This window comes from Patella vulgata, chromosome 3 (genome assembly GCF_932274485.2).
Source record: "Patella vulgata chromosome 3, xgPatVulg1.2, whole genome shotgun sequence".
In the NCBI taxonomy this organism is placed as follows: domain Eukaryota; kingdom Metazoa; phylum Mollusca; class Gastropoda; family Patellidae; genus Patella; species Patella vulgata.
In genome coordinates, this window is record NC_065881.2 from 21,625,400 (window position 1) to 21,649,195 (window position 23,796).

The following is a 23,796-nucleotide window of genomic DNA, read 5'->3' on the forward strand; positions in this document are numbered from 1 at the left end:
GACAAAATAACATTTAATTATATTTTGCTATAAAGTTTGTCTAGAATTACAAAAAAAATAACCCATAGGAATGTTTTAATTGCGCCAATTCTATACCATTATTTGTTTGTAGTTGGTGTGATTGTATTTACTCGAAATTGATTGAAGACAAATTGTTATAAAAAAAATATATAATGACTAGCAGGATACCCGGAAACCGGAAGTGGTAGACTAACGCCACCTGGCCTTGTTACTCCCCGGTCGGAGCTACCCCTATACCCCAAATTTCAGACTCGGGGAAGACCTAGTGTAGCCGCCAACCCGCTTCGCTCGGGGGTCATAACTCCGAAACCGGAAGTGGTAGACTAACGCCATCTGGCCTATGTTACTCCCCGGTCCGAGCTACCCCTATACACCAAATTTCAGACTCGGGGCAGACCTAGTGTAGCCGCCAACCCCGAACAGACAGACAAACAGACAAACGACAGTCACAAATATTAGTATAATAAGATAGATTTATTATAAAAGGTAAAATGTTATTGTTCAAATGGATGAAATGGGGTTTAACGTCTTACTTTTAAGGAGCGACCAGAGCAAATGAAGACGTACATACGGCATGCACTGTGCTATGCCTATACCATACTAAACTTACGCTGTCTACAACAGACACTAAGGTAGTTGGTCGACATTTTGAGTCCTAAATCGACGATTTTAGTCGAAAACATGAAGTATACTTGGAGAATTTTTAGAAGTATTTATTCCGCTTTCATTTGATAAAATTGAAAAGGTTTAATTAGTCTTTGTGTGTGTGATTGATGTGGAACTGAGAGGAATCGTATTGGAATAGAGTATATTACTTTTTGGATATGGCGGCCATTCAGGGCAGAGAACTATTCTCGAAGTAGATTGTTCTCTGTGTGCAGAGGGTGGTGCCTATATATGAGTGAAATTTAGATAGAACCCTGGACAAGATAGATACAACAACTATCGCGACTCCCGTAATTGTTCAAACTGAAAATAGGGGCGTGTCCAAAGTGTGTGTGTGTTGGGGGTGGGGGCAAACCCCGCCCTGCTCTGCTACATAAAAAAAATTGTTAAACAATACTTTATGAGAAAAGTGTAACGATCGTGTGCTTTGTCCTTTATCATCCGATGGCGGGATGGGATTGGCATTTAAGGCGCGAAATAATGATATAGACATGTGTGATATCACAATTAATGATTTGCATCAATGAAATTGAATCACAATGTGATCCTGTTAATTTATTATAAAAAATTGACGTCAAACGGGGTGTTGGATTTCTCTCTTTAAAAATTTAGAGACGGTGATGGCATCATGCATTGTCAACTTTCAAATTGGCAAACTCCCTCCTGCAAAAATTCTTGTATCCGCCTCTGGGTACATAGTTTGGTTTTGCAAGTAAAATGGTATGCATACATAATATGCAATACAATACCCAAAAGACCTAATAATTATAAGAAACAAAAATAAGTAAAAAATGAAAGATTTACATTAAGTGATCATCAACATAGATTACTATGTGAAAAATAAATGCGAAACCAAATCAAATATTTATACTAATAATGAACAATTGGGTGTTGAAAATCTCTCTAACATAGTGTTACATAAATACAATGAAATAAAGAGAAACAACGTAATAAATCAATTATCAATTGTTATAAATTAGGTTATATATATAAAAACGTAACTGGTGATTTTTTCACTCAAATCTCAAGGCCAATTAACCGAGAAAAACTTGTTAGTTTGTCAAACCACCACATCGACAACTGTGAATAGAACTACGACGGGAGACGGGGGTGAAGCGAGCGAGCCCAACGTCCACTCGATACAAACCAGGTCATCTACTACGGATAAACATATTTGGTACATTCTAGCCTCCTCCCACCCCCACCCAATAAATCAACAATTAGAAAAAAACGTTTTAAATCTGAGCGAATTTAGATAATAAACAATTTAAGATTCAAATTAAAGTGTTGAATTCGACTTACCGGTCTTTTATTCTGGTTAAACTCAATAAGTTATTAATTAAATATTGTCGTTTCGATAGGCGAAGGGGAAATCAATTTGTTTACTACATGTAATTACGTGTTTCGCTTGGGTTATTTTTGACGAACAGGAAGTGTTTTACGGATGGGACAAAAATAATCTCAGATTGCCCCATATCTCGGTTATTTCTCAACGGATCTTCGACTTCAGGTTTTCATTTTTGGATTCTTTGGACGAATCCCATATGGGCACTGACTGAAGGTTTTTCGAAACTCGGCAGTTCGCACGATTGATATTAGCATCAAAGATTTGCGAAAGTTTTCTTCATCAAGATGGCGTATCTCCGTCACTATTTGAGGAATAAGGAACACATCGTTGTCTTCAAAATGGCATATTAAAAACTTTTGTGACGGCTTCCGGAAACTTCCAGAAATTACCGAGGCCTTCCGATTTTTCCCCAGCATGAATAGTTGTCTCCATTTTAAAAATGACATATAGTGGTGTTAGCCCCAGATATTATCTTTCATTTTCAAAGACCTTGTTCCATAACATTTCAACCGCTTGGCCGCCATATTGGATTTTACAAAAAAAATTCTAATCGATATACAGCCGTCATTTTAATTACGATTTTCGAAAACTTTCTTTTTGTATTAAACCTACCCCAAATGTCAACAATTCTTAGAGAGCCGATTTTTAAATTGTGATTTTGTTTACTTCCGGTTTCACATCGAAGTTTGTTCGACTTTTCATCTTTTAGATGGTGACCTAACCTTTCCATGGCCCTTGACCTTTGTATATATGATGACCCTCATGTCTACTAACAATATAAAAAAGTTTGGTCATTAAATATAACTTCCGGTTTTATTAAGAGTTCAAAATGACAGGTTTTCCCACTTTAATGGGTATTAGATGTTACTATACTCAAATATTCAATGTTGATGTTGATGCGACAAGGCGTAACGTGACGTGACGTGACATACCTAAACACGCCAGTACTCTTTAGGAGTTCTAGTTTTGTTTTTATTTTCGACAAACACCCCTTGACTCCTGGACTATTAGGTTTCCATGATTTTGTCTCAATTGCCCCGGCTGAAAACCACCGCCCAAAACAGAGGTAGGTGAAACATAAAATCATGTAGAGTGTCATTTTACAAACTTCGTTACCCCCATCGCCCAGACATTTCATAAACAAACTTTTAAGTTATTGATAGAGTCAGTCTATTTTTTTCCATATCTGAAACGATTACAGATTCAAAACCTTTTCCAGAAGATCATATATGTCCATTACCGAATAAAAGAATCACCCAATCGTATTACAGAACCGGAAATTATCAATCGCTTTAGAAATGGCATTGCCATAGTAACTTGTTTGTTTATCTTTAGGATTAGCAACATTTGTGAGCATGTGACGGATACATATGAATCGCTCTGTCGGACTTTAATCGTCTGGAGTAATATTTGTTGTTGTAAATGAAAATAAATAATGACTGTTTACTTTAAAATGTGCGAGTATAGGCAAGGACTGAAAATATAAAGTGTCTAGTCGTTGGGATGGCACGACAAAACCGAGGTCCCATTTACACTTAGGCATGCACGTATAAGAACCCTTGATAGTTGTAATTCAATTGCTGCCCAGGCAAAATTTCCCTCGTACTATTGTATGGCGTTTGTCCGTCTTCATTAGCCCGGTTGGTTGAAAAAGAGGTAGGGCGCTAAACCTCATATCAGTCAAGTTCAGTTCTAAGTTAGTATTTTGTGATCATACACATTCTGCACACAGAATACTCTAGAGAGTATTTATTCACATCGGGTGGGGGGGGCTGAATGGTTAGCGTGCGCGCGCTGTATCACAAAGTCTGTCATTGAGTCGACTGGCGTGGTTTCGAATCCCCGGTTGTACGTGACAAGGAGTAGGGTCGCCTGTCCAACCTCGTGGGTTTCCTCCCACTGCTAAAGACCCCTATGTGCAAGCGTATTATTGAAATAAAATCAAACCATATGTTAGTCCCGAAATGACCTAGTTTGTGTCGAGTGGACGTTAACCCATTTCTCTCTCTCTTATTCACATCGGTAACAGAATATGACACAGGAAAATAAATTCAAGGGGACCAATAACATAAACACATTGCATCACTATTTTAAGACAACCATTTCTTCCCTCTGCCAAGGCAGCGACGGAACTCGAGTGAGTCCATAAGTGGAGCACGTTATCACAAATGACTAATGCAGCCTTTTCAGTTTCATTAAAAATAAGCAGAATAAATACTTCTCAAAATTTTAGAATTATATATAGCGTTTTAATCAAAATCGTTGATTTCGGACTTAAAATGGCGGTCTATTGCAGACAGAGTAAGTCTTGTGCGGACCATACAACCGACGCGGCGTCAGTGGAAACTGTCTGAAATCATGACCAAAGGAAGTGACTGACTTGCACTGAATGAAAGAATAATGTCGATATTGATTAGAACAGGATGCGTCCCGTTTTTGATATACCGTGTATATCTTGGTTGAATTAATTCAGACATGATTAATTGACAACCTGGCGTGAACTTATCACCCTGTATTAGTTTATGGCAATCATTATTGATAATCGATCATCGATAAGCAAACTTTTTGTTGACAACACAATGCTTTTACCCGTTTTAAATGGGTTCCGTCATGGTAGATTTCATATGGAGGTTTGTGGTACAAGACGCTTTAAAGCCCAACACAATTTATATGGAAAACAATCACTGGTTTAAAAAAAAACACTTGTCGAAACGTCGTGCTTTTTGTGTTTCAACCAGTGATTGTTTTTCATATAAATGTGTTCAATTGCTAAATGCCACTCAAGGATTATGCTTTAGAGCTGATCGATTTGTTTCCGCTAAGGGCATAATTAATTAGTCAGCTAGCGGATATTATAGGTCACTGTCGAGAGGAAATTTGCGCCCCTTCACACCTGCCTAACCGCACTATGCCACTGGCTCAATTTTTCTATAACATCTAATACCACTTCTCACAAAGCTACCAAATCGTTGTTATACTTTAATATCGTTATTTTTAAGACATTTTTTAATTTCTCTTTTTTTAAATATAATTTCAGTTTACACAGCGGGATTCACCACTGTGACTCCTTATGATCAAGCACTAATGGGACCCAATGGAACTTTTAACGACACGGAATGCTGGTGCCCGTGTGACGACGATTACTTCTTCAATGGCTCCTTACAAGCAGATCAAGATTTGAGTAGGCTAGTTTTTGCGTTAGTAAACGGATTAGCGATTGACAAGAAAACGGTCTCCCAGACCATAAGGAAAAAGACGAGCGCAAAAGATGATCGTCCCTCGGCACAAGGAATTGGTTATGTTGGTGTTCTCGTCATCATATCTACGTTCGTCACCATTCTGCTCTTGGACGTTCAAACTTTATGGACAGATTTCAAAAGGGCACGTCTTAATATCAGGAAATTGTTTGAGGAATCGGAATCGACATCCGTTACGTATTCTAGGGATGGGATTCCACTAGAAACACCACCCACTGATGTCATCAACCGTCCTAAAATTTCCTGATTTCAGAATCGTTATTGATTTCTTACAGAAAAGGAAGCAGAAAAATACCCAAAACTTTTAAATCCGTAAATTTGATAAAAACAAATGAATGTGGCTATAGGTTAGAGGTTAACATTGAACTTGATAAAACGGTTAAAAATGTGCGCGTCTTTTCTTAGATAACTCTTGGATGTAGATGGCTAAAAATACATATTATAGTTGGTTGTTACCCAGGTTAAAGATTTTGTCTATGATTGGAAACCGGCAGTAAGAACGGTAGATTCTATCTATTTGCCGGTTGTATACGGAAGCTATGCTGTGTTGTCTATTCCAACAAAATTGGATAATGAAATATAATGCACACAATGTCCCAGTGTAGGTATTCACGTTTAATAGTTTGTTTTTAAATGAGATTATTACAGATATATATTTAAAATTACATGTTAAAAATGTAATGACGAAGGACTTTGTTTATAATATTGTTTCATTTTTGAAATAGATACAATCTGATTGAAACGCAGATCCTATTTCGTTTCGTTTTTTTATAGTTCAAAATTTCGCTTTATTTGTCTGTACTACACTAGGATCTAGAAGAGTTGTTATATAACAGGCGTTCTGGTTGGGTAAACCACTAGAAATGTCAACGCTGATTGATTACACAATGTCTGACGTCATAGGGTCAAAAGCCGCTCATACGACCCCTGGCGCGATCTTCCAGTACAATTGGTCAAATCTTCATGTAGTCTAAACCATCGAAAGTATAAAAAAACAAAACGAAATATAGATCTGCGTTTTAATGAGATTGATATAGATGATTATTTGATAACTATGTTAATGATATGATTATTTGATAACTCTGTTAATAATATGATTATTTGATAATTCTGTTAGTTATCTGATTATTTGATAACTCAGTTAGTTTGAAACTTTGAAACTTGAAACTTGTTTATCATATGATTTTTTGATCACTCTGTTAATTATCTGATTATTTGATAATTCTGTCCACTATCTGATTATTTGATCACTCTGTTAATGATATGTTTTTTTTGTTGTTTTTGTTTTTTGTTGTTTTTTTTTATCACTCTGTTAATGATAAGATTTTTTTTTTTTTTTTTTATCACTCTGTTAATGATATGATTATTTGATAACTATGTTAATGATATTTATAACGACATTCACCGTGTTTCTCTTTTTACAAATTGTTATATTATTTTAAAATATTATTTAAATTAATGGTTGTTTATACGTTTATTTATTATCCGCTGCGTTTTCATTAGTTTGATATATTTTAACCACCATTTATGACGTGGAAAAACTCCAAACCTTCAACATGGGTATATCTGGAAACAATATAATATTTCATAGTTCTCGGGTGGAATGATAGGTCTAATATAAACAAAAATAAAACAAACGCCACAGTGACATTTAATATTTAACGTGAACAAAATATGTATTTCGTCGCCGGTGTACCACTTTTAAATCAAATGTAAAACGCCAATATCTCTGCAGTGGATTAACAGATGTGTTCCCAAATTTTGCATTCAATCAAATCTGAACACCATCGAAGTACAATTTTAAACTACATGTACGTCAAATTTTTTGTTTCAATCAACTGGCGAAGATTTCTCAACCGCTATTGTAACGTATGATATAGATCATCGCCGAAAAAGTACTCAATCGGGTCTTACTTGTTTGACGTTATGGTTAAATGTAAATGACAGTCTGCGTTGCTTATAAGTTCTTCTAGTGCAGATTGTTTATGCTTATTGTCTCGGTCGTTTTTCATTAACTCTGAATTTTTGGCGGTGGTATCTCTCCATACTTAGGAGTTTTTTTAACTGATAGTGATATGCTTTTTAGTGCACACGCATCTGTGATTAAAGGACAATATTGGTGCCAGTCATTATCACATATGTGATAGAACTGGTTAAACACGTTTCAAATATTATTTTATCACAGAGATCATTGCTGCGATAGATGAATAATCAATGTTTCAACAATAGGAAGTGACGAACGCAAAAGGAAAACACGAGTTATCCCTAATATAACTGGCTGATGTGACGGGTGATAACAGATACATGGGCGAATTTCTGCTCACTAGAAATTCCTTCGAAGACCAAAAGTTGTTATCTGAGACTGTAAGAGTATATCTGACAATTCAAAAAATGTAATTTAATGTCATTAGATAAGAGAGAGAGAGAGATAGAGAGAGAGAGAAATGGGGTTTAACGTCCACTCGACACAAACTAGGTCATTTCGGGACTAACATATGGTTTAATTTTTATTTACATAATTCGCTTGCGCGTAGGGGTCTTTAGCAGTGGGAGGAAACCGGAGGCCCCGGAGAAAACCCACGAGGTTGGACAGGCGACCCTACTCCTTGCCACGTACAACCGGGGATTCGAAGCCACGCCAGTCGACTCAATGACAGACTTTATGATACAGCGCGCGCACGCTAACCATTCAGCCATCCAACCCCCCCCCCCCCCATTAGATAAGAGAATACGAGAAAATTAGAAACAGTCCGTACACTCACGGGTGTTTATTCATTCTATACTTATAAAAACATGGTAATGCACGGACTTTTTCTATTTTTCCTTCATGTTCTCTTATCTGACAGTCAATTTTGTTTATGAATTGTCAGATATCCTTTCACAGTCCCATACAACAACTTTTAGTCTTCGAAGGAATTATTAGTGAGCAGAAATTCGCCCATGTATCTGTTATCACCCATCACTCCAGCCAGTTATATTAAAGGGATAACTCGTGTTTTCGTTTTGCATTCGTTACTTCCTATTGTTGAAACATTGATTACTCATCTATCGTAGCGATGATCTCTGTGATAAAATAATATTTGGAACGTGTTTAACCAGTTCTATCACATATGTGATAAAGACTGGCACCAATATTGTCTTTTATGTGTAGTTTTAGACTCTATAATTTACCCTTTTTTTATTCTGATACTCTGAGGCTTTAAGTAAGAATTTGATCAAATTATAAAAGTTGATGTATACTAATATAACAAAACCATGGTTACTAATTATTACAAATTATAAATATCATGTATAATTCATTGCATCAAATATATTTTTCTATCTGCTGTTCCATTTGTCTTGTGTAGATGTCTAATCATGCATGTTGTAATGTTATTAAAATCGATCGAATCATTTCTCTTTGTGAATACTCACATGAGTTGTCTATTTCGAATATGTACAGCCTATAAGTGTGGTAATATGACACGTTTTTATTATCTAATATTAATGTATTTTATCATCATTGGTTTCATTGTATTTGTGAAAACATAAAACCACTTCAGTATGATGCACGTGGGAATTCGGGCTATAAAGAAGGTTTAATACCATATTGTTTTTGCATAGTCAATGTCAGGATGATACTCAACTACGCTGTCTGTTTACAATTAGAACAGACACTAAGCAAGTTGGTCGACATTTTCAGAAATCAACGATTTAGTTGAAAACACTAAGTATTTGTCGAGAAATTTGAGAAGTATATATTCTGCTTTCATTAAATTTAATTGAAAAGGTTTAATTAGTCTTTTTGTGTGCAACAGATGTGAACCGGAGTAGGACCGCATTACAAAACAGTATACTTATTGTTGAAATTACTGTAATTTGTAAAGTTGATATCGTTAAAATTGTTAGTAATTAGGCAGTTGTCATTAAGTAGGTGTTATGTCATTAACGCAGTGGTTCTCAACCTTTTTTTGCCAACGGCACACCTTGGAACACATGAAAAAATAGCGACAAACTGACACCTGGCTAATATTTAGATTTTGCAAAATAAAAACATGGCAAGTCAGACGGCATACAACCGTAGACAGAGACTAGTCATAGAAACATAGAATGTCTTAAACTAAATAAAGAAAAACACATCTATGAACTTATCAGCGAATACTCAATTGGGATCATGTGGTTTTTCGCAGTTTCTTAGTGTGCCTTTCAAAATTCCGCGGCACACGTAAGGAAGATCTCACGACACACCTGTGTACTGCGGCACACTGGTTGAGAATCACTGCATTAAGGTGTTAAAACCGAGACTGTTGACTGATATACACCACTATTGTCCAGGGGCATGTTTCACGAAAATTTAACAAAAGTTAAAATCCAAATTTTAGCAGATACTTTATTTTTGATTGGCTAAGCACTAAAATCAATCTAATATTATCCAATCAAATTACTAAAATTTTGATTTTATCTTAGTTAAAATTTGATGAAACAGGCCCCCGGTTTGTGTATTCATCAGTGGTGCGTGTTATAATTAGTCAGGCTTTTACGCTACTAGTGGCATCTTTTACAGCTAGTTACACACATGCTAATTAATGACTACTGTATAATGCCTAACCACTTTCTATACATACTAAACATAAGTTAAGAATAATGATCACTTGTATACGTGATCAATATATACAATCTTAGGATGGGAGCCGTTCAAACATATCTGAACTAAAATAATAAATTCAATTTAAATATGAATATTGGTTTGAAATTCTTTAGATTATTATACACCAATGTATCGCATATCCCTTTGCAGACACTTCACATGGCCTATTTATTAGGAAAGGTCGATATTATAAAATATTAGCACAAAATAGAATATGTAAAATTATGCTATGAGTCTGTGGAAGATGAATTTCACTTTACTCTATGCTGCAAATCTTTAAACCACTTAAGAACAAAATATATCCCTAAATTTGATTCATTTAACCCAATTGTTTATAAATTTAACGAATAAATGTCTACAAATAATGGAGATCTTCAAGTTAAATTATGTAAATATGTACATGAAGCTTTCAAACTTCGCAAATCATTACTTTGCTTTTGGAACCGTTACTTTTCACTTTTATGAATTTTTCTATGTTTTGTGTTACCATTGTTGTACGTACCATGCTTAAAAGCTAGAATTCTATGACTTACAGCTATATGAATAAAAAAAATTGAAACTTGAAAAACTTGTATGATTTAGTGACGAAAAATGTCCATAAGTTAGTGGTATCAGCTTACGGCGGCCATTTAGGACAGAGATCTTTTCTCGTAGAGTAGATAGTTCTCTGTGTGCAGAATGCACCAGGAACTCCCTGAATTAGGTCAAATTAAAGTGCTGAATTGGGGATGACCTGATATGATGTTTTAAAGACATTAGTCATAGTCGCGGAAATCTGTTTACGAATTTTGGCAGATTAAGCGGAAGTCGTCTAGTTTTGTTTTGGGTTAAACTGTTGACAAAACCGGCCATATCTTAACATTGGCTGTAGCTGTGGGCCTGAAATTTTAAACGAACACGTCTACCCACTTATAATCAATGGGTTGACATTTTCTATTTTCGCTCTGTGTTATTATTGATATTCCCCGGCTGATTGTAGTCAAAATTATTTTTTTAATCATTAAAGTTGAAAAATAATGTTCAGCACCATGTCGTACACCTGAAAAATTAAATAAATTGGAGTGTAAGAAACTATATTACGATTGCTTATTTAATGTAATGTTGTAAAATGAATACTTGGGATGTCTTCAAAAATTTCAAGAAACTCTACTCAGATTTTATTTAATGTAATAATGTTATTTATGTAATAAAATGTTGAAAAATAAATTAATACGTTTCTGGTACTCCAATTATATCGTGAAGATGAAGTCGTATCTAGAACTTCAGAGAGAGAGAGAGGGGGGGGGGGACGTTCACACGACACAAACTGGGTCATTTCGGGACTAACAATATGGTTCAATTTCATTTCAATAATTTGCTTGCGCGTAGGGGTCTTGGCTCAGTGACAGATATTGTGATTTAACGTGATCGCGTTACCCCCCCCCCCCCTCCCCAACCTGAAACATTTAGACACCGAATAAAGTCTACATTAGTACACAAATTGCACGTAAGTCTTGTGTCTGCTGTATTTCTAACATTCGTAACAGTTTTCAAAGGAACGTTTCAGTCTCTAGTAATTCGTCGGGTCTAAGATCCGTACATGTCTATGTAACTATCTCATCCACATTTTGCCTGAACGCTTCGTCAGTTAGACTTTTTATCGACCTTTTTTCAAATTTTCACTGATGCTTTAAAGGAGCCCTATTCGATTCAAATTTTCAGATCGCAAATTTCAGAGTTATCCCCAAATTTACGGTCAAATATATTTATGATTAGAGACATTGAATTGTATTGATATATTTACAGAATGTTTGTAGAGGTTCTTATATAACTGGTTCAAAGGGAAGAACCATGGAAATTCAGAAATTTTTCCGTCGCAAATCTCAGAGCAACTCCCCGACCCCTATATTTACGTACAAATCTAACCCAAGGAGGAACTCTATCGTAATTCATAAAAGTCAGCAGTCAAGAGCTATGGTACCCACTTCACAGAAACTTTCGTCATTCCTAACTCGTTGGCGATAATGTGCTCAACCTTCTCATAAGAAATACCCTTGTCGAGTGGGTCGATCAGCCACAGAAATCATTTGGTTCAAAACTGACCTTCAAAGTGGCTTCTCGTTAGCTTTTTCGTTCAGTACCCATTTCGTCATTCAAAATATTAAATTATAATGGTACTTCTCAAGAGATCTGGAAATGTACAGTAAACAAGAGACATGTTTAGATACTAGTTCATTCTTAGTGTTCATTGGTGTTCAAAATCAACGTTCATAATATGAGCGGGATAAATATCTTCTTGACTTTTCAAGAGATCTGGAAATATAAATCGAAAACACGGTAAATCAGAAACATGTATAGATATTAGTTTATTTGTAATCTTCATCAGAAGATTCAAAATCGAAGTTCATAATATGAGCAGGATAATTATCTTCTTGATGACTGATCAACATCTAGCATATAACCTTTGGATTTGCTTCAGATACCCATTCACATTGTATATTTTCATTTCAGCTGTGCATTTCAAGGGGTGGGGGGGGGGCGAATGGTTAGCACTTGCGTGGTTTCGATTTCCTGGTTGTACGTGACATAGAGTAGGGTCGCCTGTTGAAGCTCGTAGATTTTCTTTTTCAAGATAATTCCAAATTTCTAACAATTTTAAAAGAGCTGGGACAGACAAATGATGTTTCTGATGACGTAATTGCTGGTTTAGAAAAAATTGTTTGTACCACATGTGACGAAAGGCGACTTACATCAGTAGATGACACTAGAAAAAAGATTTTCTGGGGGAATTTTAACCGTGATGAAAAATGAATCCTTTCTGTCTTTATTACCATCTTGCCTGCATAGTCTTTTGCTGCACATTAAACGCAGCAATTATGTTGCAACAATATGGAGACAATCTGCAAAACCAATGATCGATGAGATGACCTTAGCTGGAATGAAGATTTACGATGTGAATAGGTATCTGAAGCATATTTATCCCGCTCATATTATGAACTTTGATTTTGAATCTTCTGATGAAGACTAAGAATAAACTAATATCTAAACATGTCTCTTGTTTACTGTGTTTTTTTATTTACATTTCCAGATCTCTTGAAAATTACTATTATAATTTAATATTTTGAATAACGAAATTGGTACTGAATGAAAAAGCTAACGAGAAGCCACTTTTCGGGTCAATATTTCACCCCCTCCCACCCCACACAATGGGAATCTTTTACACATATTTAGAGATGTGTAGCGGCATTAAAAAGTAATGTTGATTATTTCCTTACCTAATTTTTTTTTAACATTTTGTTTTTCTGTCTTAACCTATATAATTAATTTAATCTTTGTTGATATTTTTTTAAGATTCTCGGTCTCTATTATTTATTTCTTATTATATTATTTCGTTTCGTTATTTGTAGACCAAATTTTGAAAATTTTAAAATGGCTGCCTCCAGTGGATTAAACGTGGAGGCTAAATTTATCGACTCCTCTAAGGTATTTATCGTCTTAAATTATCTAACTTATTGTATAGTAATGAAAGTAATTACGCCGGTAAGAAATAGCACCAATTACAGTTTAATTTAGCTCTATTCCTAAGGAAATAAAATATGAAAATATCTGGAGACAGAGTATCTCGTCGAGGTGAACATTGCAAGGGGAGTAACTCCCGTTATTATTGATTTTGAAGTTGATTTATTTGTTGATTGCCTATTACTGAAACCATATTAAAGGATTATTAATTACTGGCTACACCACACAGATTACAAATCAGCAATCTTTTTTTCGTCAAAGATTGTATTTTTATTAGTTCTCTGAAATTCAGCGCCATCAACTACTCAGCTCACTGATATGAATGATGTGATATGTGCACCTCTCACCACTGAACTAGACTAGACTAGAGTTAGTTTTAGTTAGGTGATGTTGTAACCTGTGATTATCGTTTCCAATTTGTTTCTGTAAACCAGAACTCTCAGTAATTTAAAACTGACAAAGGGATATGATGTTGAAAAACCAAGAAGTTCATGTTATGTCCAACATAGGATTTTGTGGAGTATTTCATTGGAGTTGAAGTTGAATGTACATTAAAGGGCCAATCCTAATTATATTTTAGAAAATAAAACTGCTTAATTTTGTGTTAAAAGCCCTTAAAATTGTCTACCTTAGGGCCGAGCAACTGACTCAATATATGTGATACGTTTTCAAACAAATTTAACCCGTCAGTCTTCATATGGAAAAGGAGGCCGGTGTTCCAAGCCGTATTAATACGGTGCCTGGATAAAAACTAGACTTTTTATTTTATAAAAATAACGTGTAGGTGAAATTTACCTTTCGTTATCAAGTACAGTACATTTTTCATGCACTGTTGAGACCTCATAAGGAACGAAAATAGATTATCAGGTCACCCAACGAAAAAATTGACCCAAATCTTAAAAGAGTTACCGGATAAGAGGTTTTGATGTTCAGTAATGTTCACGTCCAAACGACTCAATATTTTGAGCTAAAATTTTGAGGTACGGTAAATACATGTACACCATTAATTCCTCTATATTGGTGGTTAAATTTCATTTCTGAGACTGTTAAATTCGGAATGGTCCCATTAAACTGAAATGATTACAGTATTGAACTGAACCCTTTCCTTGTCTCAATAAGTTGTTTCTCTGGAGATTGAAGAACCGTCAGTTATCCTTTGATTATTTAGTAAGAATATATAGCTCATTGTTCATTCTTTATTTATAGGGACGAGGACTCTTTTCCAAACAGGATATCAAAGAAGGTGAAACTATTTTAGATGAGACACCCCTTGTTTCCACACAGTTCCTATGGAATGAACTTTATAAATATCAAGCATGTGAATATTGTTTACGATCTATAGAAAAAGCTGAAGCTATGACCAGGCGATTGGCTAATAATCCAGCTTTGACATTACCTTTCCCAGAATGCTGTGAAGTGAAAACAGAACAAATTGTTGTTTGTCCACAATGCCAGGTAAATTGGGATAGAATAAATAAAGATAATTAATAAGTAAGGATTCCTTTACTTATTTTGAGTTGAAGATTTGATCCTGAAACTTTTTGTAGAAAAAGATAGGTTGCGAAACATACGCCCACAGCGGCTAAATCGTCCAAGCGGTCGACAAGGGTTGTCGCATATTTATTCCTTTGTAGGTAATTGGGGGCCTTTACAAGACAGTTCCATATAGATCGGATTATAATTTTTGCCGTTTGAGGGTTCACAAGGTTCTACAAATTGAAACAAGGGTCTCAACTCTGGAAGTAATCTACAGAAATTGTTAAAATTTGACAGGCTTTTTCCTTTCACATCAATCGAGCATTAACAAGGTTGAACAAAGTGAAACAAGGGCAATAACTCTAGAAGTAATAAACGGAAATTGCTGAAATTCAATAGGATTCTTCTCTTTACTAATTTAAATGACGCTTGTAAATTTCATACAGATCGGCAGATAACTTTTGATGTTAGAGCATTCACAAAGTTCAATAAAGTGAAACAAGGGCCATAACTCTAGACGTAATAAACAAAAATTGCTGAAATTCAATAAAATTCTTCGTTTCACTACTTTAAATAATGCATATAAATTTCAGAAAGATCGGGGGCGACGACAATATACGTCCACATTTCTATGTGGGCGTATAAAAAGCCACATAGATGTTATAGTGTAATATTTGTGCTAAAAGACATGGGATAAAATAATTCAATGAGTTTACCAATTTTCTGTTGTGCAAGGTAAAATTAATGTAGCATAAAAACTCTCTGGCAAGGAAGAGTGTCTAGTCTTTCGGATGGTAAGAAAAAATGACGTCCTGTGTACACCTTGGCACTCATTTAGAGAACCCTTGTGAGTCGGAATTCAATTGCTGTTCGGGCAAAATTTCCCTCATAGACAACATGGCATATGACCATCTTTATTAGCCTTTGGAGCAGAATGAAACGGATGTTAATCCCTATTTCATTCATTCATAAGACCAGAGTAATAAAATGTATCGATAAGTCAGAAGGTCTTTGGGCTACTTGATTGAACCTTCCAAAATTCAGTTCTCTCAATCCCGCAAAATGTGTCAAAAGAGTATTCACAAAGATTTTGGGTGACTATATGTATGCCAACTGAAGTGTCAACCAATCACAATTGCCGGAACATTTGAATTTGAAAAAAACATTGCTTTTACTATCTATTTATCATTTGTTCATATTTATTTCAGATGTTATATTGCAGTGAAGAATGTCGGAAGGCATCATGGGACAGACATCATCAAGTTTTATGTTTAGGTTCATCAAGTCAAGATTCAGATCATCCTCTGGCTAGATTACAAGAAATATGGAGGTAAAGTTTTTAGCATCATTTGTATTTAGTAACTGATTACCCATTCACTGATAATAAAAAAATAAGGCATGCAATAAAAATAAATATATCGATAAGAATGTATCTCTAAAGTTTATATGGGGTCTTAATTAACTTAACTATTCATCCACTTACCGGTAAATGTAATGAAAAAAATACTAAGCTTAGAAAGCTAGAATATCTTATCCAAATATTATGTAACTGTAAGCTAAATGGCTTCCAATAATAGAGTTTATCTATATATTGCACCACATGTTTGTTAACCAATCATTATTTGCTTGATAACGATACCTGCATGAGTGTTGAAACGTAGCATGTTAATAAAATTCAGAAGTAGTACATCCATATAAGTGTTCTAATTTATATGGGGTCTTAATTAACTTAACTATTCATCCACTTACCGGTAAATGTAATGAAAAAAATACTAAGCTTAGAAAGCTAGAATGGCTTCCAATAATAGAGTTTATCTATATATTGCACCACATGTTTGTTAACCAATCATTATTTGCTTGATAACGATACCTGCATGAGTGTTGAAACGTAGCATGTTAATAAAATTCAGAAGTAGTACATCCATATAAGTGTTCTAATTTTTTTGTAACTGTAAGTGATATACTGGATTGGGTTGTCCTCTGATTTAATTATTATTTTGTCGTTCATATTACATTGTTGAATTCATAATGTTTCTTTAGGATGACGACATTTGAAAGCCAAAAAAAAGTTCCTTTTATAATTTTATTTTGCTCAGGAATATACATTATCCTCCAGAAACAGCTAGTATAATGTTAATATGTAAAATGATTGCTATGGTAAAACAGACGTCTGATCCTGGTTCTATGGTTCATAGTTTTAATCAGTTTGTTAAATCTACGGTTAATGAAGAACAGCAAATCGCTCATAAATTATTAGGTCAAGAATTTAAGGTAAAAGTTATTCTTTAACAATACCGTCCGCACTCCATTAAATTTAAAGCCAATCAAATCTCACAATCACTTGTAGGTCAAAATTTAGTCATCTTTGTGATGTGTTGGAAAAATCCTACAATTGTAATTATTTAGAAAAATGTACCAATCGCTAGGCTCATAAAATAAAAAGGCGGCTTTGTGTTTAGAACTGTAGTGGAGGAACTTTATCATCAGTAGTGCAAAAGTGCTAATTTATTACAAAATGGTGTTTCGACACTGACAATAAGCTCACAAAAGGTACAGATTCGTAAAATATATTTTTGGACATGAAACCGATAAAGTATAACAGCTGAATGATCATGTGACCGACTGTAAACAAAGAAATTCTAATACAGTTGGTAAACAGATTTCTAAACTTTATACATATTCTGAAAGCCAATTAATGTAGGATCCTTTATTTTAACAAGCACAATTAAAATATTTTTATATAATTTCCATTTATTGATAAATTTTTGTATCATATTTTAGGATCAGTTAGAATTGCTACGATCTACAACGGCAGAAATTCTATTTGATGATTCAATACAACAGGTATGTACTACAAACATAACAAAATTAAACCCATCTTCAGGATTTTATTGGTCAAAATAAACTTGTATTCATCAAGGTGTACATACAGTACATGTAACAATAGTACATTTTGGCTATGTAATGTAAGAATTAGTAATTATATAAGTGAATGAGATAAATGTAGAACCTTGAAATGTAATGTATTTGATAAGTCATTTAGCTCCTGGAGCCATTGACAAAATATAAAACCTGCCTTCCCATCGGATTTTTTTTGAAAGATTGTCTTTGAACCTAAATATATTTTGCGTATGGCCGTTTATCTCAAATTGTGTTAAATTTTGAAAGAAAAATTATATGTGACCTGTAGTGGTAAAATGAGTTGGAGTGCGCAAAATCTAATAATGTGCTACAGACAAAATATGTGAAAATATTGATTTTGATCGAAATTGAGATTTTCACAAAAATTAGGCTATAAATATACTATCTATCGACACAAAAGATCAAAATAGCAATAAAACATTTTAAAACACCTAGTTTATAATTACCAATGATAAGGCCATCCACAAATCATTATTTACTCCGAATAATAAATCCAAGCAGTGATTATTTGATATCTCGTTTCGTCTTTAAAAAAAATAATTGAATGCCCGATTCAGGACGTAGGACGTTAAACCCCATTTCATTTCATTTCTGTACATCAAATTGAAGGTATTGGGTTGGAGAACATGAAAATAAAAATAACTCAATTTTCAAAATTTCCTCATTGCAACTCATTACCTGTATGTCAGCACGGGTCACATATGGCTACTTATTAATGCATTCATGAATGTCCAGTAAATATTATCACTGTTACAAATCCCCAGACATAAATATATTTTATTATAATTTTTCAGTGGTTTACACCAGAAGGTTTTCAGTCATTATTTGCTTTGATAGGAACAAATGGTCAGGGTATAGGAACAAGGTATGATATAATTATTATTGCCCATTGATGTGAGTCAAGATCTGTCATCCATACAAGTTGTGAGTTCCAACCCTAGCTTTTTCCAGTTTCCTCTAACTGTTTAAAAGCCCCTTGCACATATAAATTAATAAAGTAGACAAAAAAGCTATGGCTCTCTGACAGTCACTGTGACTCAGTGAGTAAGACAATAGCTACTAATCAGGATTTTCCAGTCTGCTTGCCCATTGTCAGTGGTGTAGGATGGAGTGCCTAGCATAGAAAAGTGTCAAAATCAGTCGGATTGAACAAAAAATCGATGTACCATGTATAGGACTGGAAGATTTGATTAGGCCCACTCTAGGGAAAATTACTAAACAGTCTATGAGGGTGGAATACCATTAGTTTGATGAATGTCATTTATATTATTTAGGGTTTGCTTAAAATAAGTTATATATCGACCATCTATTGAAAAAAACTAAATATATCTGCATTTTTTGGCCACAGCTTTATCTGTTGGCCAATTCATTTTATAGTCATGTTGATTTACGGATGCAGATATAGATAGAAGCTTTATGGTTATTCAGTTATTCTACATGATAGATAGGGGCTAACAGTAAATTTTCAGTTAGATTTCTTTAATTCTATGTTTTATGAAAATGATGATTACAGTATAGTATTTTGAGAATTCAGTTGTTATTGTTTTATATATTTAAGTTCAATTAGCGTGTGGGTTAAAAATTGTGATGAGTTGAGTTTACCAGAAGATAAAAGAAAGGAATTGGATGATTTTATAGATAAAATGTATGAAGAATTAGAAAATGGTTTGTACATTTATTTTATTATCCGAACATTTATGCATGGGTTATGTATGCAATTATGAAAAGGTGAGAACTATAACTCTTATTTGAAAACCTCTTGTAGAATCGACACTCAGTAAAAAATATCTGCTGATTTGCTCATTTTGGTAAATTCATCAAATTTATCTATTAATTAGTTTTAAAATCACCTTTGAAAAATCCAGAAGGTTCGTTCTTGTTCCATGTTGGAATTGGAATATGGTGTTCTAGCCTTATAACCACTGCAGCACCCCAGGACTCAAATGAGTTAATAGCTAAATAGCTTTAAAGGGTGTATAGCTCTATTCTTTGGAACCTTAAAATAGACGAAAATTGGTCTAGAAGCACATATTAATGTGATATTAGTGTATATAAAGTTATTTCATTCAATTTGTATCTGTTTTAATGTATTTTCTAATTAATTATGTCCTGTGAAATTTGTTTATAGTCCCAATTCAACGACAGTCGTTTGTGCCAGCTTAGTTCATTTTACACAGGTTTTTTTCAAAAATATTTTGTCGCTTGTGCATCAGCCATTTTTAATTACTTCAGTATTGTCTTGGGGGACATGTGTTTCTTTGCTCAAAACCATAGAGTACTTATTTTAAAATGTTTAGCGTGTCTCAAATATTAAATATTGGATATCTTTTCCCTGTTTCTCGAAATCTTAACTAAAGGTAAAATCCACATTTTAGTAGATACTTCAATTTTGATTGGCTAAGCACTAAAATCAATATAATATTATCCAATCAAATTACTAAAATTTGGATTTTATCTTAGTTAAAATTTCGTGAAACAGGTCCCAAGATCCCATATCTCATGGTAAGACAACAACATCAATATTGATTGAAATGGCCCAAAACTGAATTCTAATTTGTGTTTTTAATTTCAAATGTTATGGATGATATTGAGTTAGAGGTTATTGTTCTAATATTTTGTAGAAGCTGGTATGTTTTTAAATTGTGAAGGAGCAGGTTTATATCAGTTAACTAGTAGTTGTAAGTACTTTTACACTACTTGTTTTAACATATGCTAGTCTTCTTCACCAAGGAGCTCCAGCTTCTGAAATCAGAATCCAAATTATAGTTCTAATTAGCTATAAATAGGAGTGAGTGATTTACTCTGCGATATCACCTCGGTGGAAGCGGACGTAAAATACAACTAACAAACAACAACTACTCTTTTTAGAATACTTCTCATATATTTGAGAAATGGCTAATATGTTCCACTGTATTCTTGAGGTGAGTCCACAAGTATATTCATTGGCTTCTTTGTTTGAAGCCATTAAAAAGAATTCTTTCTCTTGCCAGTGGCAAGTAAAACTATCTAGTAGTTGAGATGGGGCGAAGAAATGACATCACATGTATGTATACCATTGGCAGAATATTAAAGATTGTCTGATAATTGGAAATCCAAATAAAAGTAGACCATAAAGCTGCTTTTAGGACAAAATTTGTCCCATAGCGCTTTGCATAGTGTCTACCCATTTTACTCATGTTTTCATTCATTTCAGTCGAGAAGTAAGATTTTTACCTACATAATAAAGATTTTGTTATTGTTAGCTATATGTGTGTGGAACAAACAAGTCAGCAGTATTAAAAAACATTTCATTTAAAGGAAAAAAATTGAAATATATATCAACTTTTTGTTCCAGGTAATCATAGTTGTGAACCGAATGCTAGTATAACCTTTCCATATAATAATCATATATCATCATTAGTAGCACTTAAAGATATTCATCCAGAAGAGGTTTGTGTATTTATCAAATTTAAAATCAAATCTCTTTGTCAAACATAATCAATTCCAATGTGATCAAAATCAGATGTTAATTTCTGAGGTTGTACATTGACGTATTTCCTGATCATGTGAACTAACTGACCAATCAGATTATTCCTGTAATAGATTTTCAAGGCTCTGTTAGCACAGGAGGTCATGGGAAACTAGGTTATGGAAACAAATTGAGCACGCATACCTGATAAAATCTGTTTTTGTTCCTCTTCAAAGTATGGCAATAAATTAAATAACTACCACAGGCTCAAATCTGTCAATTTGAAATATTTTCCATTTAGGGTTTTGCTGAGAGGTTCTAAATATCACACCATCTGACGGAACTCATTGTAGGAAAGAAGACAGAGAAAGAAATTATTGATTCTTATCTAGCCATATCTAAAACGAGAATCTGGTATACATCGCTCATACACATTGATTTCTATGTACAATTATATACAATCAGATTAAAATACAGATCTATATTTCATTTCCGTTTTTTTATACTTTCGATGGCCTACACTACATGAAGATCTAACTAGTTATAGTGGGGGTTCACATCAGGGGTCAAACGAGCGGCTTTTGACCCTAATCTATGACGTTAGACATTGATTAATCAATTGACATTGACGATTCTAGTGGTTTACCCACAGTTCCGTGCATAAAAACGGTGTAACTCGCCGTAACAGACCGTTTCATTGGCTAATTCCTCACATCAAGTAGAACGCCAGTTACATAACAACTCTTCAAGATCCTAGTGTAGTAACGACAAGTAAAAAAACAAAATTTTGAAATATAAAAACGAAACAAAATAGGATCTGTGTTGAATTATATAATAATTATTACTGCTGCAGTGATGTGTAAATTTGAAATTATAGTCAGTGTGTTAGTTAGCACACAAACTGACAAACTCACAGGTAACCAAAGTTATTGCCAAATTCTCAAAGAAAATCTCTTGTTTGTACTTTCAGGAGATATTCATCAGTTACATCAATGAATGTGAAAGAAGCAGAAGTAGACACAGCAGACAAAAAATCCTGAGGTAAATCTTTATAGAAAAACAATTTGTTATCAAACATCTAAAATTGAATTTATTTATTTAATTTCTAATTGTAATATTAGCAAAACATTAAAACTGAGACTGATTTTTAAGAAGGGCTAGCTGACCAGGAATGTATGCCTAGTTGTTGGAAAATCGACGAAGAGTGGGTGCAAACAAAATTCTTCTACCTTGAAATGTAATTATAAAGATTGCCACTGTAGCCTCCCTTCCGCTGACAAGAATTGTGGACAATTCAGCAAACAAGGGGCATACATGTAACTCGAAAAATTCAAAAATCCAATTTTGATGAAAAGAAATTAGGGATCCTTGTCTTGTCATAATACTAGTTTCCTGAAAGTTTCAGAATAATTCAATAAAAACTGTAGCCTCTAGAGCACTGACAAGAAAGTGTGGATGGATAAAAAGCTGATTTCAATATACGGCCACATTAACATTTGAGCTTATAAAAATAATATTTTTGTCTCAAAATGACCTAAGTATTGTGTTGACGAGACATTCCATTCTATTAGTGGTCCAGATAATAAAGCTGCTGGTTGGTATGTGTACAAATTTTCTGAAAATAGGTTGTTATGTCCTGAAGGGCCATACTTCTGTGTCAAATAAAATTATCAGATTTTATTTTTATATTTTGCAGAGAGAATTATATATTTAATTGCCATTGTAAGAAATGTAATGATGAGGCAGATCAACCTGATGTTACTTCAGAAGAAGATATGGAATCTGATGAAGAAGCAGATGAAATGGATAATAATTAAATAATATAACCAAAAAATAAATATATTAAATATTAAAATATTATTTATAAAACAACTTCTGTAGTTTTTTATTGTTTGTGCATACACTGTGACCTCAGACAACCCTGCATTAATCTTTAATCGTAATACTTAGGGCATGAGGGGAAGGGGAGCATCACAGTGTTTTTTCCAGTGCTTGATTTACCATGGAAGCGAATGGGTTTTATAACATCTGCAGCAGCTGCCTTTCTTGTGATGCATGTTTGCCACTACCCCCCGCCCCCAATTTCCAGTCCATATACTTTATATAGATGAAAAACAGCGTCAATATTCGTCAATATATAGAAAGTATATATCTAAAAAAAATAATACCGTAGCATTGCATTAGGATTAAATTTTATGGAATAAATGCCTTACTTATAAATTAGATCTTTAACTACTACATAGACTATATTGTAGACAGTACCGGTACCTACAAAATATTGAATAAATAAAAAATTAACAAAACTGGTTAGGTAACATGGTTACATTAACCTCACTCATGTCATTTGAAGTTGACATACTGACACAGTTTCTGAAGCCCATTAATGCCAGAATAAATATCACAAAGTGGAGAGATTTAAATGAATGTGAAATTTATAAAATTCATGACAAGTTTGCCAAGAAAACAATCAATTCTGTTACATTATTTTCCTTTGACATAATACGAACAGTTGCCTAATATGTAACGTGATATT

General features: G+C 34.0%; 1 protein-coding gene across 3 annotated transcripts; it reads left to right on the forward strand.

The window, feature by feature from the left end:
* The first annotated feature begins 13,315 nt into the window (after nucleotides 1-13,315).
* Nucleotides 13,316-23,135, forward strand: LOC126815087 (histone-lysine N-trimethyltransferase SMYD5). Of its 3 annotated transcripts, none has more exons than XM_050540624.1 (11): nucleotides 13,316-13,381; nucleotides 14,624-14,872; nucleotides 16,102-16,223; nucleotides 16,990-17,164; nucleotides 17,675-17,737; nucleotides 18,610-18,680; nucleotides 19,374-19,480; nucleotides 20,437-20,493; nucleotides 21,150-21,244; nucleotides 22,234-22,304; nucleotides 22,960-23,135. In XM_050540624.1, exons 1-11 carry the CDS (start codon nucleotides 13,328-13,330, stop codon nucleotides 23,078-23,080), a joined length of 1,185 nt encoding a protein of 394 aa, XP_050396581.1. In that variant the 5' UTR covers nucleotides 13,316-13,327; the 3' UTR covers nucleotides 23,081-23,135. The 3 variants fall into 3 exon arrangements, with proteins under 3 accessions (XP_050396581.1, XP_050396582.1, XP_050396583.1); XM_050540625.2 differs by lacking the exon at nucleotides 13,316-13,381 and adding an exon at nucleotides 13,591-14,197; XM_050540626.2 differs by lacking the exon at nucleotides 13,316-13,381 and adding an exon at nucleotides 14,255-14,397.
* The last annotated feature ends 661 nt before the right edge of the window (nucleotides 23,136-23,796 follow it).

Excerpts from the sequence above, each read along its gene's own strand:
- LOC126815087 (XM_050540624.1), top strand. The coding sequence starts at position 13,328 with ATGGCTGCCTCCAGTGGATTAAACGTGGAGGCTAAATTTATCGACTCC. Across the intron at positions 17,738-18,609 it reads TTGATGATTCAATACAACAG|TGGTTTACACCAGAAGGTTT; the intron begins GTATGTACTACA and ends ATAATTTTTCAG. Across the intron at positions 18,681-19,373 it reads GGTCAGGGTATAGGAACAAG|TTCAATTAGCGTGTGGGTTA; the intron begins GTATGATATAAT and ends TATATATTTAAG.